This window comes from Podarcis raffonei, chromosome 12, assembly GCF_027172205.1.
Source record: "Podarcis raffonei isolate rPodRaf1 chromosome 12, rPodRaf1.pri, whole genome shotgun sequence".
Taxonomy (NCBI): domain Eukaryota; kingdom Metazoa; phylum Chordata; class Lepidosauria; order Squamata; family Lacertidae; genus Podarcis; species Podarcis raffonei.
The window spans coordinates 451,536-467,626 of NC_070613.1; the positions used below are offsets into that span (position 1 = coordinate 451,536).

The 16,091-nt window shown below is 53.1% G+C and overlaps 1 protein-coding gene across 1 annotated transcript; it reads right to left on the reverse strand.

Moving 5' to 3' along the window:
- Window positions 1-572: 572 nt before the first annotated feature.
- On the reverse strand, window positions 573-10,599 carry CDK5 (cyclin dependent kinase 5). The gene is made up of 12 exons (XM_053409801.1): window positions 10,472-10,599; window positions 9,937-10,025; window positions 8,722-8,789; window positions 6,077-6,137; window positions 5,704-5,760; window positions 5,460-5,555; window positions 4,851-4,925; window positions 3,772-3,868; window positions 3,604-3,673; window positions 1,264-1,324; window positions 1,101-1,181; window positions 573-747 (listed from the first exon to the last, which is right to left on the reverse strand). Exons 1-12 carry the CDS (start codon window positions 10,506-10,508, stop codon window positions 661-663), a joined length of 879 nt encoding a protein of 292 aa, XP_053265776.1. The 5' UTR covers window positions 10,509-10,599; the 3' UTR covers window positions 573-660.
- Between the last annotated feature and the right edge of the window lie 5,492 nt (window positions 10,600-16,091).

The window sequence follows — 16,091 nt, forward strand, 5'->3', positions numbered from 1 at the left end:
CTGGACCAGATGGGCCCCCTTTGGCCTGATCCTGTGCTCAGGCTCTTCTGACGTTTGTGTGGAACCTCCAGGGCCAGGGGCAGTCTATCTGGACCCCGAGGTTCTGACTGGACCTGATGAGCCACCGGCCTGATCCAGCACAGCCTTTCTTCTGTTCCCCCCTCCCCATGAACGCTGCCCTGAGCCCCTCCAGGCAGAGCCCCCAAGGGTGACACTGGAGATGGGAGGGGCAAAGCAAGTCCCCCCCCACCCAGGGGGAACACACAGAGCCCTCTTCTGGCTGCCCCAGGAAGGGGGGAGGGAGGCCCCCTGCCCAGAGAGTGGGGCTGGGGGGGTCGCAATACAGATGAGAGAAAGAGAAAGAGAAGAAGAGCTTTATGGGAGTCATAAAAGAGTCACAGGGTGAGACAGGTGTCCCAGTCCTCCAGGGCTGCTCAGGGCCCCCACTAGAGGGTGCTGGGGGGCAGGCAAAGGGGGCGGGAAGAGGAAGAGGAGAGAACCGGGCCAGCCTCCCCCCCCCCCGCCCCAATATCCCAAATGGTCCCGTGAGGATTGCAGCACCAGCAGTTCCAGCAGGGGGACTGGTACACTGGCGGGGGGGGGGAGGCTGCATGCACCCCCACCCTTTGGCCACACCAGACACACGCAGACGCCGGCCCCTTAGGGGGGGCAGAAATCTGTGAAGTAGGGGTGCTGGAGGGCGTCCTCTGCCGAGATCCGGTGCACCGGGTTGCACTTCAGCAGGTTCTGGAGAGGCAAAGAAAGAGGGGGAGCTCAGAGTCACAGCACCCCCAGAGGTCATCCAGTCCAGCCCCCTGCAATGCGGGAATCTCAGCTGAAGGATCCCTGAGGGACGGCTGCCCCACTTCTGTGGAGAGCCCTAGATGGAAGGAGAGGCCGGCGCCACCCTCTGAGGAATCGTGGAATTGGAAAGGGCCCCCCCAAGGTCATCCAGTCCAACCCCCTCAAAGCGGGAGCTCAAGGATCCCTGATGGAGGGCAGAAAAACCTGCAAGGAAGGGGAAGAGAGATGCCGGCAGGAGAGACCCCCTTCCAGCCCCCTGCAGGGAGGGAGGGGGCAAGGGGGGGAGAAGCACTCACCTGGAGCAGGTCCCGTCCAGTCGTGTTCAGCTTGGGCACCACGTTGACGAGGGAAGTCGTCGCAGGATACATGGGGTATGGCTGGGGGGGGGGAGAAAGTGGGTGAGGTGTGCAATGGGGGTGGACCCCCACCCAGCAGGGCGATGGAGCAGGGTCTTCTCACCTTGTAGTCTGGGAGTTTGGTCATCCCCGGCCACTGCTCCTCAGTCGGAGTCCCCAGCAGCGTGGAGGGAGAGTTAAGGACCCCTTGCCAACTGGGAGACCCCTCTGCATCTCCCGGCTCAGCCATGTACCCCTCCCAACCCCCCACAGAATCACAGAATGGCAGAACTGGAAGGGACCCAGGGGTCATCTAGTCCAACCCGCTGTGGTGCAGGAACCTCAGCGCAAAGGCCTGTGTGTCCAGAACTCTGCGCTTGCTCAAAGGAAAGGAAGAGGGGCGGGGCTTCTGTTTGACGCCTGTCCCAGATGGGAGGAGGTTGCAGGGGGTTGGACTAGATGATCCTTGGAGACCCTCCCAACTCCACGATTCTGCAAAACCCTCCCCTGCTTGCTCCTGAGGCCAAGAAACAGGCGCCCAGGGCAAGAGGGCTGGATCCACACCTTCTCCACCCCCGTCCCCAGCTGGCCAATCACAGCTTTGCTGGGCTTTCCCTTTTATTTTATTATCCGATCCCTCGCAGCCGAGTAAGATTGTCTTCCATGAACACGGTTTTAACGATGAGTCCATAAGTGATTTTGGAGGCCAATTCTGGATCCCCACATCCTTCCACAGTGGGGACATTGGTTTCCGGGCAGAAGTTATCAGTGTGGTTTTGCCAAGCGTGCCTTCCTCTTAGCACATTTCTCCCTTGCGTCCTGAGTTCGAGCGTCTTCCAAGCCCAGGACACCTTTGGCAAAGGCTGTTCTCCAATGGAGCGCTCGCAGGCCAGTGTTTCCCAGTTGTTGGTATTTATACTACAATTTTTAAGATTTGCCTTAAGAGAGTTTTTAAGAGGAGGGCAACCAAAATGGTCAAAGGCCTGGAAACGATGCCTTATAAGGAACGGCTAAGGGAGCTGGGCCTGTTTAGCCTGGAGAAGAGGAGGTTAAGGGGTGATATGATAGCCATGTTCAAATATATAAAAGGATGTCACATAGAGGAGGGAGAAAGGTTGTTTTCTGCTGCTCCAGAGAAGCGGACACGGAGCAATGGATCCAAACTACAGGAAAGAAGATTCCACCTAAACATTAGGAAGAACTTCCTGACAGGAAGAGCTGTTTGACAGTGGAATTTGCTGCCAAGGAGTGTGGTGGAGTCTCCTCCTTTGGAGGTCTTTAAGCAGAGGCTTGACAACCATATGTCAGGAGTGCTCTGATGGTGTTTCCTGCTTGGCAGGGGGTTGGACTCGATGGCCCTTGTGGTCTCTTCCAACTCTATGATTCTATGATTCTATTCTATGATTCTAAACCTCTTTTGTTGACCACCAACATTACACTTTCCATTTTTAAGTTTGGAATAGAGGAGTTGTTTTGCAAGACGGTAACCAGGCATCTGATCAACATGACCACTCCAACAAAATTAACGCTGAAGAATTGTTGCTTTGACATTGGTGATCTTTGCTTCTTCCAGTACACTGGCATTGCCATATTTTTCGCTCTATAAGACGCACCAGAACATAAGACGCACCTAGTTTTTGGAAGAGGAAAACAAGAAAAAAAAATTTTTTTTTGAATTCCAGAAGCCAGGACAGCATGCGGGATCGCTGTGCGTCTTATAGAGTGAAAAATACAGTAATTCGCCTGTCTTCACAAGTGATGTGTAAGATTTTTCGGAGACACCGTTGATTGAATCTTTCGAGGAGATGGAAATGGCGTTTATAAGTGGTCCATGTTTCACAAGCAGACAGCAAAGGTGGCAGTACAATAGCTTTGTAAACAAGCATTTTGGTTTCCCTGTGAATGTCCCGATCCTCAAACACTCTGCACTTCAATCGGGAGAAAGCCGCACTCTCAGAGCTCAGGCAATGCTGGATTTTGGCATCAGTGTTGGCCCTTGTGGAAAGGTATCTGCCCAGGTGGGAGAAGTGATCGACATTTTCCAACGTTACACCATTGAGTTGGATTTGTGGTACTGCAGAGGGGATATTTTGTGCTTTTTGATGCAGCATTTGATTTTTTGGATGTTGAGCGATAGGCAAAGCTTTTTGTAAACTTCTGCAAAGATATTTAGGATCGTTTGGAGGTCATCCTCTGAGCGTGCAAACACCGCATTGTACTCCACATCCTCACGCTCTAGGAGGGAAGTTACGGTAGCCTCACACTTTGCTTTCGGCCTGCTCAGATTGAAGAGCTTTCCATCTGTTCCATATATGATTTCTAGTCCAGTGGGGAATTTCCCTAATCATAGACCCATAGAATGAGAGTTGGAAGGGATCCCCAGGGGTCATCTAGTTCAACCCCCTGAATTCAGTCCCAACTTGCCCCCCCTCCACCCCCTTGCAATGCCAAGTGCCAAGGATATCGGAAGATCCGCTTCAGCTGGTCATCCACGTCATTTCCTGGGAAGAGGGGGCGCCCAGCATTGGCCAGCTCTGGGTTGTTGGGGGGGGAGAGAGGAAGAGGTCAGTGGCACCCCAGAGCCCTTGCCCACCCCCTCTGCCCACCCCCCGTGCCAAGGCACCCCCCTTACCTGCAAAGATGCAGCCAGCAGACCACATGTCTATGGAGGTGGAGTAGAGTTTGGCCCCAAAAAGGACGTCTGGGGGGCGGTACCAGAGCGTCACCACCTGTGGGGCAGCAGGGAGAATCAAAGGGTTGGTCTAGTCCAAGCCCCTGCGATGCAGGAATCGGGTGGAAGGAAAATCAAAGAAGACTGGGGGCTGGGAACGGCTGCTGAGACCATATAACACCGGTCTTGAAAGACCTACATTGGCTCCCAGTACTTTCCAGGCACAATTCAAAGTGCTGGTGCTGACCTTGAAAGCCCTAAACGGCCTCAAAGGCCTTCTGGTGGTTCCCTCCCTGCGAGAAGTGAGGTTGCAGGAAACAGGGCAGAGGGCCTTCTCGGTGGTGGCACCCGCCCTGTGGAACACCCTCCCACCAGATGTCAAAGGAAAAAACAACTACCAGACTTTTAGAAGACATCTGAAGGCAGCCCTGTTTAGGGAAACTTTTAATATCTAAGGACTATTGTATTTTAATATTTTGTTGGAAGCTGCCCAGAGTGGCTGGGGAAACCCAGACAGATGGGTGGGGTATAAATAATAAATTATTACTATTATTATTATTAGGCCACAGGTTAATTGGTTTCTGCAGGCTGGGCTGGGGAAGAAAGACCAGAGCTATACCTTCCAAAATTTATCTGATGAAAATAGGGACGTCCCATTCCATAATAATAATTTTACTATTTATACCCCACACGTCTTGCTGGGTTTCCCCAGCCACTCTGAGCGTCTTCCAACACATATAAAAACATAATAAATCATTAAACATGAAATAAATTTCCCTATACAGGATTGCCTTCAGGTGGGGGGTCAGATAATTCCATCCCCTCCAACATTTCTCCAATGAAAACATGGGTGTCCTAAGGGAAAGTGGGACATTCTGGGATCAGATCAGAAACCGGGACGGCTTCTCTAAATCAGGGAGAATTGGAGGCTCTGCAGAGCGAGTGGCCCAGAGGAGGGGCGAGGAAGGGAGGGAAGGGGGCAGGTCCCGCTGTCCCCTGTGCCAACGGACGGGCACTGCCCGCCCAGCCCTGCTCCTCACCTCGGCCGAGTAGCAGCGCACGGGGATCCCGAAGGCCCTCGCCAGCCCAAAGTCTGCCAGCTTCAGCTCCCCGTTCTGTTGGCAAAGGTAGGTGGTCAGCGGAGGAAAAAGAGCCGGACGAGGGGCAACGTTGCCCAGGCCCCAGGGAAGGAAGGGGAAATCCCCATGGTGCCCAAACCGACAATGTTCCCTAGACCTGGAGACTCCCTGGAAGTCCCTTGCAGCTTGACGACCCCCCCCCCACTGTGTACCCTGACACCCCCCTAAATCAAATGGGATCGTGGGCAGATCTGGCCCCTTCGCTGCTCATCCCAAACCTCCTATTTTTTATGAGCACATTAGAAAGCACCAATCCTGGGTTTTTTTGCTGGTGGGAAGGGACCCCAGGGGGTCATCTAGCCCAACCCCCTGCCATGCAGGGAACACAGCTAAGATGGCAACCCATAATAAGCAGACCGAAGGAGACCTTTGGGAAGTCCAAGGGCACAGCCCCTCCCAGGTCTCCCCCATATCTGGAAAGGTGAAACAGGCAGGTCTTTGCAGGAGCCACGCTGGGTCTTGCCCCCCCCAACTCCCCCTGCCTGCCCAATGTGGCCCCCCAACACTCACCCGGTTGATCAGGAGATTCTGGGGCTTGAGGTCCCTGTGCAGGACGTTCCGGCTGTGGCAGAACCCCAAACCTTTCAGCAGCTGGTACATGAAGGACTGCGGAGAGAGTGGGGGGGGGAGGCTGGTGTGAGGACCCCAAGCCTGGCCATGGGGGATGGGCGGAGCACCAGCTGCCCCCCACAAGGACGCCTGTCCCCACCCCTCCACTCAGCCCCTTGCCAGGGCCACCCTGTGCCCTCCTCACCTTAACAATCTCTGGGTCCAGATCCCCATTGCAGCTGTCAAAGTACTTCTTCAGGTCCTGGGGGGAGCAGAAAGCAGGAGGGGGAGGCAGGGGGTCAGCAGCAGGGCCAGGAGACCCCCAAACAGGCTGGTCTCCCAGGAAGAGGCACCCCCAAATTTTCAGGATGAAGAGGGGACCCCCAGATGCCCTTGCTGCCTCTCTCTCGCCACACAGGAGGACCGAGGGAGAGCCCCGCAGGATCCTGTCCCCTTCTCCTGATTGGGGGATTCCCTGGGGGGCACCTGCCCGTCCACTGTGGGAACAGGACGGAGCCAGCCCTGCAGGGCTCTCCCTGCGAAATCTGAGCACAGCCACCTGCCCCTTCCCTCCTTACCTGGTCACAGAACTCGAAGACCAGCGTGAGCTTCTTGTCACTGTGGAGGACGTCGTGCAACCTGGGGGGGGGCAGAGAAAACAGGGGCTCCAGTGAATGGTGTGCGCTTCCTCTACTCACTTACTCTCAGCCTGACCTACCTCACAGGATTGTTGGGGGGGTTAAATGTGGAGGAGGAGGACAAGAACCACGGACACCACCTGCAGCTCCTTGGATGAAAAGGGTGGGGAATAAATGCAGAATGGAGGACACCTGGCTTCTTGTTGTTTAGTTGTTGAGTCGTGTCCACCTCTTTGTGACCCCCTGGACCAGAGCACGCCAGGCACTCCTGTCTTCCACTGCCTCCCACAGTTTGGTCAAACTCATGCTGGTCTCTTCAAGAACACTGTCCCACCATCTTGTCCTCTGTCCTCCCCTTCTCCTTGTGCCCTCCATCTTTCCCAACATCAGGGTCTTCTCCAGGGAGGCTTCTCTTCTCATGAGGTGGCCAAAGTCTTGGAGCCTCAACTTCAGGATCTGTCCTCCCAGTGAGCACTCAGGGCTGATTTCCTTCAGAATGGAGAGGTTTGATCTTCTTGCAGTCCATGGGACTCTCAAGAGTCTCCTCCAGCACCAGAATTCAAAAGCATCAATTCTTCGGCCATCAGCCTTCTTTATGGTCCAGCTCTCACTTCCGTACATCACTACTGGGAAAACCATAGCTTGAACTATACGGACCTTGACACCTGGCTTACCACCTGTGAAAAGGATCTAGGGGCTCTTAGTGGACCACAAGCTTAACATGAGTCCACAGTGTGATGCAGCAGCAAAAAGAAACCCTAATGCTATTTTGGGCTGCATCCACAGAAGTCTAGTGTCCAGTTCAAGAGAAGTCATAGTCCCACTCTATTCTGCCTTGATCAGACAAACACCTGGAATATCGTGTCCAGTTCTGGGCACCACAATCTAAGAAGGATGTTGACAAGCTGGAATGTGGGCAGAGGAAGGTAGCCAAGGTGATCAAGGGTCTGGAAACTGAGCCTGATGAGGAACGGTTGAAGGAGCTGGGGATGTTTAGCTTGGAAAAGAGGAGACTGAGAACCATCTTCAAATATCTCAAGGGCTGTCACAAGGAAGATGGAACCAGCTTGTTTTCTCCTGCTCTGAAGGGTGGGACACGAAGCCATGGCTTCAAGTTGCAGGAAAGGAGATTTGACAGGGGAATGGTCTCCTTCGGGAGATGGTGGGCTCTCCTTCCTTGGAGGTTTCTAAGCATCTGTCCTCATGGAGTCTTCAGCTGAGAGTCCTGCCTTGCAGGGGGTGGATTAGATGACCCCTAGAGTCCCTTCCAACAATTCAATGCTTCTCTTTGTGACTGGCGTAAATGACACAGGCAGGATTCCATGCGGGATCTGTGTGGGAAATGATCAGCTCACCCCCTCTAAGACATGCAGCCGGGGTCTCAGGCCCCTCCTTCGCCCCCCACCCACAGGCACCCAGAGCTTCAAGCCCAGAGTTGAGTCAGCCCTGGAAGCTGAGCCCAAAATGAGGGAGCGCCCCAGGGTGTGGGTTCTTTCAGAGCCAGTGTGGTGCAGTGGTTAGAGCATTTTACTGGGACCCCAGGGCTCAAATCCCCTCACTCGGCCATGAAGCTCAGTGGGTCACTTGGGGGGCCAGCCCCTGTCTCTCAGACTAACCTACCTTGCAGGGCTGTTTTGGGGATAACCGTATTTTTCGCTCCATAAGACGCACTTTTATCTTCCTAAAAAGTAAGGGGAAATGTCTGTACGTCTTATGGAGCAAATGTGTGGTCCCTGGAGCCGAATTGCCCAGGGGAGAAAGGCAGATCATGCTTTTTTTTTTGAAGGAGGGAAGGGGGTGTTGAAACAAAGCCACTGATTGGCAAGCGATCGAGAGGGAGATAAGGGACGCTAGAGATAAAGGAGGCTGCCTGGGGAGGTAAAGACAGCAAACTTGCAATGAGAGGAGACAGAAAGACTATATCAATGAGGAGAGAAATTAGAAGAAAAGGAGGAGCAAAAAACTGCTCCAGCTAAGGAAAAGACAATAAGGCAAACAAGAGGGAAGGGGGTCTTGAAAGGAAACAGCTGATTGGTGTAATCGGAAGAGAGATAAGGGACACTAGCGGAGGCTGCCTGGGAGGGGGGAGGTAAAAGCCCATGGATCCTCAGGATTTTTGCATTGGGTCACCCCAAATTCACCATCAGATCGCATTGCATGTCCATGGCTACAGCCTGCACTAAAAAAACACCCACCTACTGTTGCCTGGGGCTGCAATGGTGCGAAAACGTGGTTACAAAGCACGGATCCACATGGATCCTCAGAATTTTTGCATTGGGCTACCCCAAACTCACCATCAGATCACACGTCTGTGGCCAAAGCATGAACCACAAAAATCATACACCCACTGTTTCGTTCAGAATATTTTCCCCCCTTGTTTTCCTCCTCTAAAAAACTAGGTGCGTCTTATGGTCAGGTGTGTCTTATGGAGCGAAAAATAGGGTAAATGAGCAGGAGATCCATTTGCACCACCCTGAGCTTTTTGGAGAGGAAAAGGTGGTCTTTAAGTGCAAGGAATAAGCTCTGAAACGGCCCCCTGCCCTTCTCCACCCCAGAGCTGAGCCTCAGCCCCCCAACCGGCTCACCTGACGATGTTCTTGTGCTTCAACTCCTTCAGGAGGCAGATCTCCCGCAGGGCAGAGCTGGGGACCCCCTGAAAGAGGAGGAGGAGGGAGGGGAAAGAGTCAGGGGGCACTGCCGGCCTCAACCCCCACCCCCTGATTCATTCACAATGGGCAGGCAAGGGAGGGGGGACAGGGAAGACAGGGAATCCCCCCCACCCACCAGAAGTGGCTAAGGAACATCTTACTTCCCTTTCCTATGGCTCCCAAGCAAGGGAGTTTGGGAACTAACAAGGGAACTTGGAACTCTTCTCAGAAACCTGCCCCAAACCTTGGAGGGCGAGGCTGCTCTGCCAAGGGCAATGCAGGGAGCATGTGTGGGGGCCTCCACCCCCCAGCCCCACCCCAACACCCTTTCTGCTGAGCATTTGGGATGCTATTGGGGTGCTCAAATGTGACCCCCAAGCTCAGTGTTGTTTGCCTTCTCGGTGGTGGCACCCGCCCTGTGGAATGCCCTCCCACCAGATGTCAACGAGAACAACTACCAGACTTTTAAACGACATCTGAAGGCAGCCCTCTTTAGGGAAGCTTTTAATGTTTGATGTATTACTGTATTTTAATATTGTGTTGGAAGCTGCCCAGAGTGGCTGGGGAAGCCCAGCCAGATGGGTGGGGTACAAATAAATTATTATTATTATTATTATTATTGTTATTGTTATTGTTATTGTTATTATTACTATTACTCCTGCAAATATTCCGGGGTTCTGCTTCCTTTCCAGTCAAGGAACTTCCTGCAAGGATCCTGCCCCTTTTCTTACGCAAATGCTACGTTTTATTCTCACCGAATCACCAGCAAAGCAGAAGGATGTGCGGACAGCCCAGGCTAAACCCCCCGCGAAGGCCCTATTATTGCAGAATGCAGCTGCCCTGGAGGGGGTCCCTTAGCATGCAAATCCCAGGAGTCGGGGGGCGCTTTTCCCCCGCCCAGCACCCCACTCTCCTTTCATGGGGGGAGAGCATCTGCTCGGCATGCAGAAGGACCGAGGCGCCTCCCCCCCCCCGCAGCATCTGCAAGGAGGGCGCAGAGCATCCCCTGCCGAAAGAGGCTGCGGGACTACAACTCCCACAATCCCCCGCCCTTGACCAGGCGCGCGGGGAATGATGGGAGCTGTAGTCCCGGCTCCCAAGGGCGGCGCAGGCGAGCTGGACGGGGGGGGGGGGTCGCGGGGGTTTCCCCACCTCGTCGTCGTCGTCCAGCCGCACCCTCTTCAGCGCCACGATCTCGTGCGTCTCCCGGTTCTTGGCCTTGAACACCGTCCCGTAGGTGCCTTTTTTTTGGCGGGGGGGGGGGGGGGAGAAACACAAAAGGGTCTCGCTGATTCCTGGAGCCAAGCGCTTTGCAGGCCCCCCCCCCCACCCCAGCCCTGCAGAGGAGCCCCCCTGGCCAGGACGGGGGCGCAGCTGCCACGCCTTCCTGCCGCTGGACCCCCAGCCTGCACCAGACACCCCCCAATTTCCTCCAGGGGTTTTTTCGGGGGGGGGGTGCATTGCATGCATGCAGAGGCCGCCACCCCCAGGCTCAAAGCAGTCCTCTCCTCGCCCCACCCGGCACCAGCAGCACAGATCGCGGGGGGGGGGAGAGAAGCAGCCCCCCCACCCAAACCTCCCAAGGAGAAGCCCCCGGCATCGCCCTCTCCTGCTCCCGGGTGCACGCCCCCCCTCCCGCTTGCATGCACCCCCCCCCCGGCTGCGCGCCCCCTCCCCAATTCCTCACCCTCTCCGATCTTCTCCAGCTTCTCGTATTTCTGCATGGCTCTCCGTCTGGGACCCCGGGGGGCTGGAGGCAGCCGCCCTCCTTCCTCTCCCGGCCGGGCTGGGACTACAATTCCCAGAATCCCCCCTGCAAGCGCGCCCCCGCGCCTCCCCGCTCGTGCCCGCAGACGGACTGCAGTTCCCGGCTGGCGCCGCTCCGTGCGCAAGAGCGCGGGCAGAAAGGCGCGCCCGGGGCTGCAGGGGGGAGTCTGCAGAAGTGCCGGCTTGGAAGGGACCCCGGGGGTCATCTAGTCCAACCCGCTGCTTCGGAGAGCCGGAGGGGGCAAGCGCAAGAGCAGCTGCCATATCCTGCACTGGGCAGCAGCGACTGTGGCTCAGGAGCGGGAAGAGAGTGCCTCTAGGGGTGGGCAAAGTGCCTTTGCGTGGCTGCTGGGCAGACCTGGACAGCCTTGCCCAACCGGCGCCCTCCCCCTGCTTCAGATTCCCAACTCCAGGGATGGGATGGCGGCTGTAGCCCAGCTACCAGGAGGGCGCCTGGCTCCCCACCCGCAGGGCCGGTGGTGATCGAGGGGTGGGTGAAAAGGCTCCGCACTCTGCACATGCTCCGGAGCGGCCCTTGGCATTAGAATTGTTTCTGGGTTTAAGCTTTTGGTCTTTCCCCAGGGGTTCCAGGTAGGGGGGAGCTGCCAGGTAACCCGGGGCAGGTGTTTCCTGGGGCAGGTGAGTGGATGAGGGTCCTCCTCCTCCCTCTCCAAGCATCCTCAGCCGCCTGCCCTTGGCACCCAGCTGAACCGGGCACGCAGCTTCACCACCTCTGCTTGGCACCAGGAGCTGCTGCCAAGGGGGCCGGGGGGGTGTAATCTGAAGTTTTTACATGGGTGATTATTCCTGTGGTTGGCATAATTTGATGCCCAGGGATGCTGAGCTGGTCGCAAGTCTTTCTCTTGACCCAAAATGAATGCCCTCCTCTGGCTGCGCGCCCGGGAGGGTGATCTGAGGGCGCACGGCTTGGCAAGGGTTAAGAGGAACGGAGCTGCCTTCCTAGAGGGGACAGGAAGTCAAGGCTGGGGGGGGCAGGTCCTCCAAAGCAACAGCCCCTCCCTCCCAGCCAAGTCCCTTTTTGCAAGGGGGGGGCGGCGGTGGGTTTGTCTCCTCTGCAAAGGAGGCGCCTCCGGGGATCCGGTGAGTCTTCTCTCTGCTCCCCTTTTGGGTGCATTGGGGAGAGGGGAGGGGGGGTCCCAGGGGAAGATGCATGGCGGGGGGGGGCGTCCATCTCATGCATGGGGAGACCCCCAAGTCAGGGGCAGCAGATCGGCCAGCCTCGTCTGCCTGGGAATCGAGAAAGAGGCTGCTGCTGGCCCCTTTGGGGAGGGATCTTTCGGGGGGGGGGCGGATAGCGGCAGGAAAGGAAGCCCATTCAGAAATAGGCTGGGGAAACTCAGCCAGATGGGCGGGGTATAAATAAATTATTATTATTATTATTATTAATTATTATTATTATTATTATTATTATTATTATTGGCATTGTCACATTTATGAACGGCATTTGAAGCCGGAGAGAAACAACTGGACATAAAATATACGCAAGAATAAAACCCCCTATGCAGTCAGTCGAGAAAGGCTGTTGGAAGATGGAGAACAGAAAGAGCTGCTTCCTTTAGGGCAGAGTTAAACCTTTGGAACTCGATGGAGGAGGAAAGGGCGACTTGGGGGTCTGCAAAGCACAAGGGCCAGGCTCTGCCAGGCGGGGGGGGGGGAGAGGGGCTCTTGCACTCCAGTCCTGCGGGGGGGGGGGCTTCCCAGAAGAGGCCCCTGTAAGAACAGGAGGGGGCACTCAAGAGGGGGCCCCTTTGGCCTGATCCTGTAGGGCTCATGTTCTGATGCAGAGTTCCTCCGGTTGTAAGCGAACCCTCCCTTGTCCTCCAGTTAGAAGGAAATCTTTCCCCACCACCCATTCATCAGGCAGGGGTCTTATCCAGACTCCTGGCTGACCCAGGTGCGCCCGTTCAGACATGCAGCCTCTCAGGTGTCCAAATGATCTTCTGAGACTGACCAGGAAGCCCTGAACAGAGAACCACCAGAGGTCTCCCTACCCAAGGAATCCAAGACCTGCTGGGAAGGGAGGGAACCTTGGGAGGGATGGGGGTGAAAGGGGCAGCCCCCCCCCAGTGCTGAGAGTTACTGGGAGACCCTCTTCCCACCAGCTATAATTCCTGAGTTCCCTGGCAAGGAGGACGGTTGCCTAGCCACTCCAAGGGAACCTCTCCCAGCAGCGCTCAGCTCCCTTTACAAACTACGGTTCCTGTGGTTCTATGGACTCATTAAAGGGGTCTCATCCTGCTTTACAGATGCAGCCCGGGGGGGGGGGGCTGGCAGTGTGTGTTGTCTTTTTGGAATAACTTAATTGAGCTTTATAGCAAGGTTCAAGGGAATCATGACAAATGAAGGATACAAAGAAATATTCTCTTCTGTTGTAATTTGCACACCACAAAAATAGCACAATAGCTTTATGGGAATATCTGCAACATATAGTTCATTATTAGAGGTCAGGCAGTGTCTGAGTTCTTGCTTCATGATTAGGTTTAAGCAAAAGCAGAAAAAGGGCAAACAGGACAGAGCAGTTAACAGATAACACTGAGCATCGCACAGCCAAACGCCTGAGGCTTTATTTATTTTCTTCCATGCTCGAGGCTTTATGTTACTATTATTATTGTTTGTTGGTATTTTCACTACTATTACCACTGTTCCAGAGCAGATTGCAACCATTTTAAAATATTTTTAAAGGTCAAAACAAATAATAATCAGCGGAATAGGCTGGGTCCTCCGTTGTCAGAGGCCTTGGGAAAGAGGGGGAGGTGCCTGTGTGGGGAGGGAATCCCCCACGGGGGGTCTGCCCCCAGGATGCCCTCTCTTGGGCCAACCAAGACTCTCAAGGGGGTGAAGCTACCAAGAGCCCCCCCCCCCGCCAAATTTCACAGCCAAAAGGATCTGTAGGGAAGAAGGGGATTCTTCACATATTGGGGGGCCTCAGTGAAGTCCTCCTGTGAGCACTTTGAATTGGACCTGGAAATGAAGGGACCACCAATGCAGCTGTTTTGAAACAGGAATTAAATGTGTTCTCAAGGGTTGTAATGGGGGTGGGATTCAGTGAGGAGGGGGAGACCCTTGGGTGCTCCTTGGAGAAAAAGGGGGGGAAAGAAATGCCCTTCATAAAGAAAGGGAACCCAGCCAAGGGGACTGGCTGGCAAAGGAGCCGGAGCTGGAAGGGTCACTTGCAATCCCAGTGGGAATGTGAGCCCCTTCTGCACCCGCTTTTTCGTGCTGCCCTTTGGCCTGGCCCTCGGGGGCTTCTTATCTGGCCCTCAGAGTAGGGATGCCACCCCAGTAGTGTGTCTTGAATGTGCTGGAGATTCCCAGGGCTAGAAAATGAGACGGAAGCAGGAAAGAGATGAGCCTTCAAGATCCCCCTGTGGACCTCACCTGCAGAAGCAGTTAAGAAAAAGAATATGGAAGGAGAATGGACCACATACCAGTTATTATTAGAAGGACAGCAGGATGAACCCACGTTGAGAAAATATGAAGAAATTAAAGGGTATTTGACGGATTGGCTGCAGTATTTTCAAATACACCAGAGATTAATCATGGATAAATAAACAGGTCTTACAAAAGAAACATCAAAATTTGAAAAAGAATTGATACCAAGTAAAGGAAAATACATCTCAAGGATATATGATCTACTATTAGAATGGGAGGTAAAGGACAAGCAAGTGAAAGCAGTAATGCTGAAATAGGCACAAGACCTGGGTTATAATATTTACACGGAACAATGGGGAAATTATGGGGGGGGAGATATAAAATTTACGGCCTCAGGGAGAATATAATGAAGATGATGTACAGATGGCACCAAACTCCAGAAAAACTTGCTAAAATGTACAAGAATAGATCACCTATACGTTGGAGATGTAATAGAGAAATTGGGTCTTACTTGCATATGTGGTGGAAGTGTACAGACATCTTCGTATTTTGGAATAACATACCGTATTTTTCGCTCCATAAGATGCACCAGACCACAAGACGCACCTAGTTTTTGGAGGAGGAAAACAAGAGGGATTGCTGCGCAGCGAAAGCAGCAATCCCTCTTGCTGTTCTGGCTTCTGGGATAGCTGCACAGCCTGCATTCGCTCCATAAGACGCACACACATTTCCCCTTACTTTTTAGGAGGGAAAAAGTGAGTCTTATAGAGCAAAAAATACGGTATATCAAGAACTTTAAAAATTATTCAAATTTACATTTAAAAAATGCCAGAAATATTTCTATTAAGTATAATGCCAAAAGAAAAAGGGAAATCGAAAAGAACTTTGTTCATGTATGGGATAACAGTGGCCAGAATCTTAGTAGCAAGAAATTGGGAAAATAGAGCAATACCTAACACGGCGGACGCAAATCCTAATGGGAGAATACCTGCAGCTAGCAAAGACAACAAGAAGGATAAGAGGCCAAACAAAACAAATAGCCTATAAGGATTGGAGAATTTTTAAAGAATACTTTAAAAATTACGGTATAAAAGGAAACTTCTTGGCAGAATTAGACTGAACCTTGCATTGTATAAATATAAGTTTGTAGGGAAGTTAACAGAAACTATATAAGAAATATATAACTGTGCAGTATACAGATAAAGTACAGCGAGACTAATTGGAAGTAATTTGCAATTTCTTGTTTTACAAGTTTTACAATCGTTCACATAATTGGGAGTACAAAGGATGTTAGTTATAAGAATTGTGTTGTTTCATATATTGCTACTGTCTGTCAATTTATAGTTTGTTTATTTGATTGTATGTTTGATTGTTGGTTTGTTTGCTTTCCTGGCATAAATGCATCTATTTTAAAACAAAAAAGAAAAGAAAAGAAATGAGCCTCCGGGAGGGGGTGGGAGGGAGAGCAGCCCTAAAGGACTCCAGGGTTAGGACCCCCCCTCTAGCCTAGTGCCCAGTGTCCTGCACATCCTGTACAAATGACTCGCTTGTCAATCACAGTTCTGACCTCTTTCATTGACAGAAAATAATAATAATAATAATAATAATAATAATAATAATAATAATAATAATAATAATAATAATTTATTATTTATACCCCGCCCATCTGGCTGGGCCTCCCCAGCCACTCTGGGCGGCTTCCATAAAAACCAAAAATACAGTAAAATATCACACGTTAAAAACTTCCCTGAACAGGGCTGCCTTAAGATGTCTTCTGAATGTCAGGTAGTTGTTTATCGCTTTGACATCTGCTGGAAGGGCGTTCCACAGGGCGGGCGCCACTACCGAGAAGGCCCTCTGCCTGGTTCCCTGTAGCTTTGCTTCTCGCAATGAGGGAACCGCCAGAAGGCCCTCGGCGCTGGACCTCAGCGTCCGGGCAGAATGATGGGGGTGGAGACGGTGGAGAAAACACCGAAAGGCAGGAGTAACCAGGCGGATTCATCTGACAGAAATTCCCTATGTTTGCTGCACATTTTGCATAGTAACTTTACTTCTAAGAGAGCTAGATGCTGGCTTCTCCTTTTCCCTTTTTGTAAAAGAAAGTTCAGAGTCTGGGTTGTGTTGCAGCCCAGCCCTGGTTCCTAGCA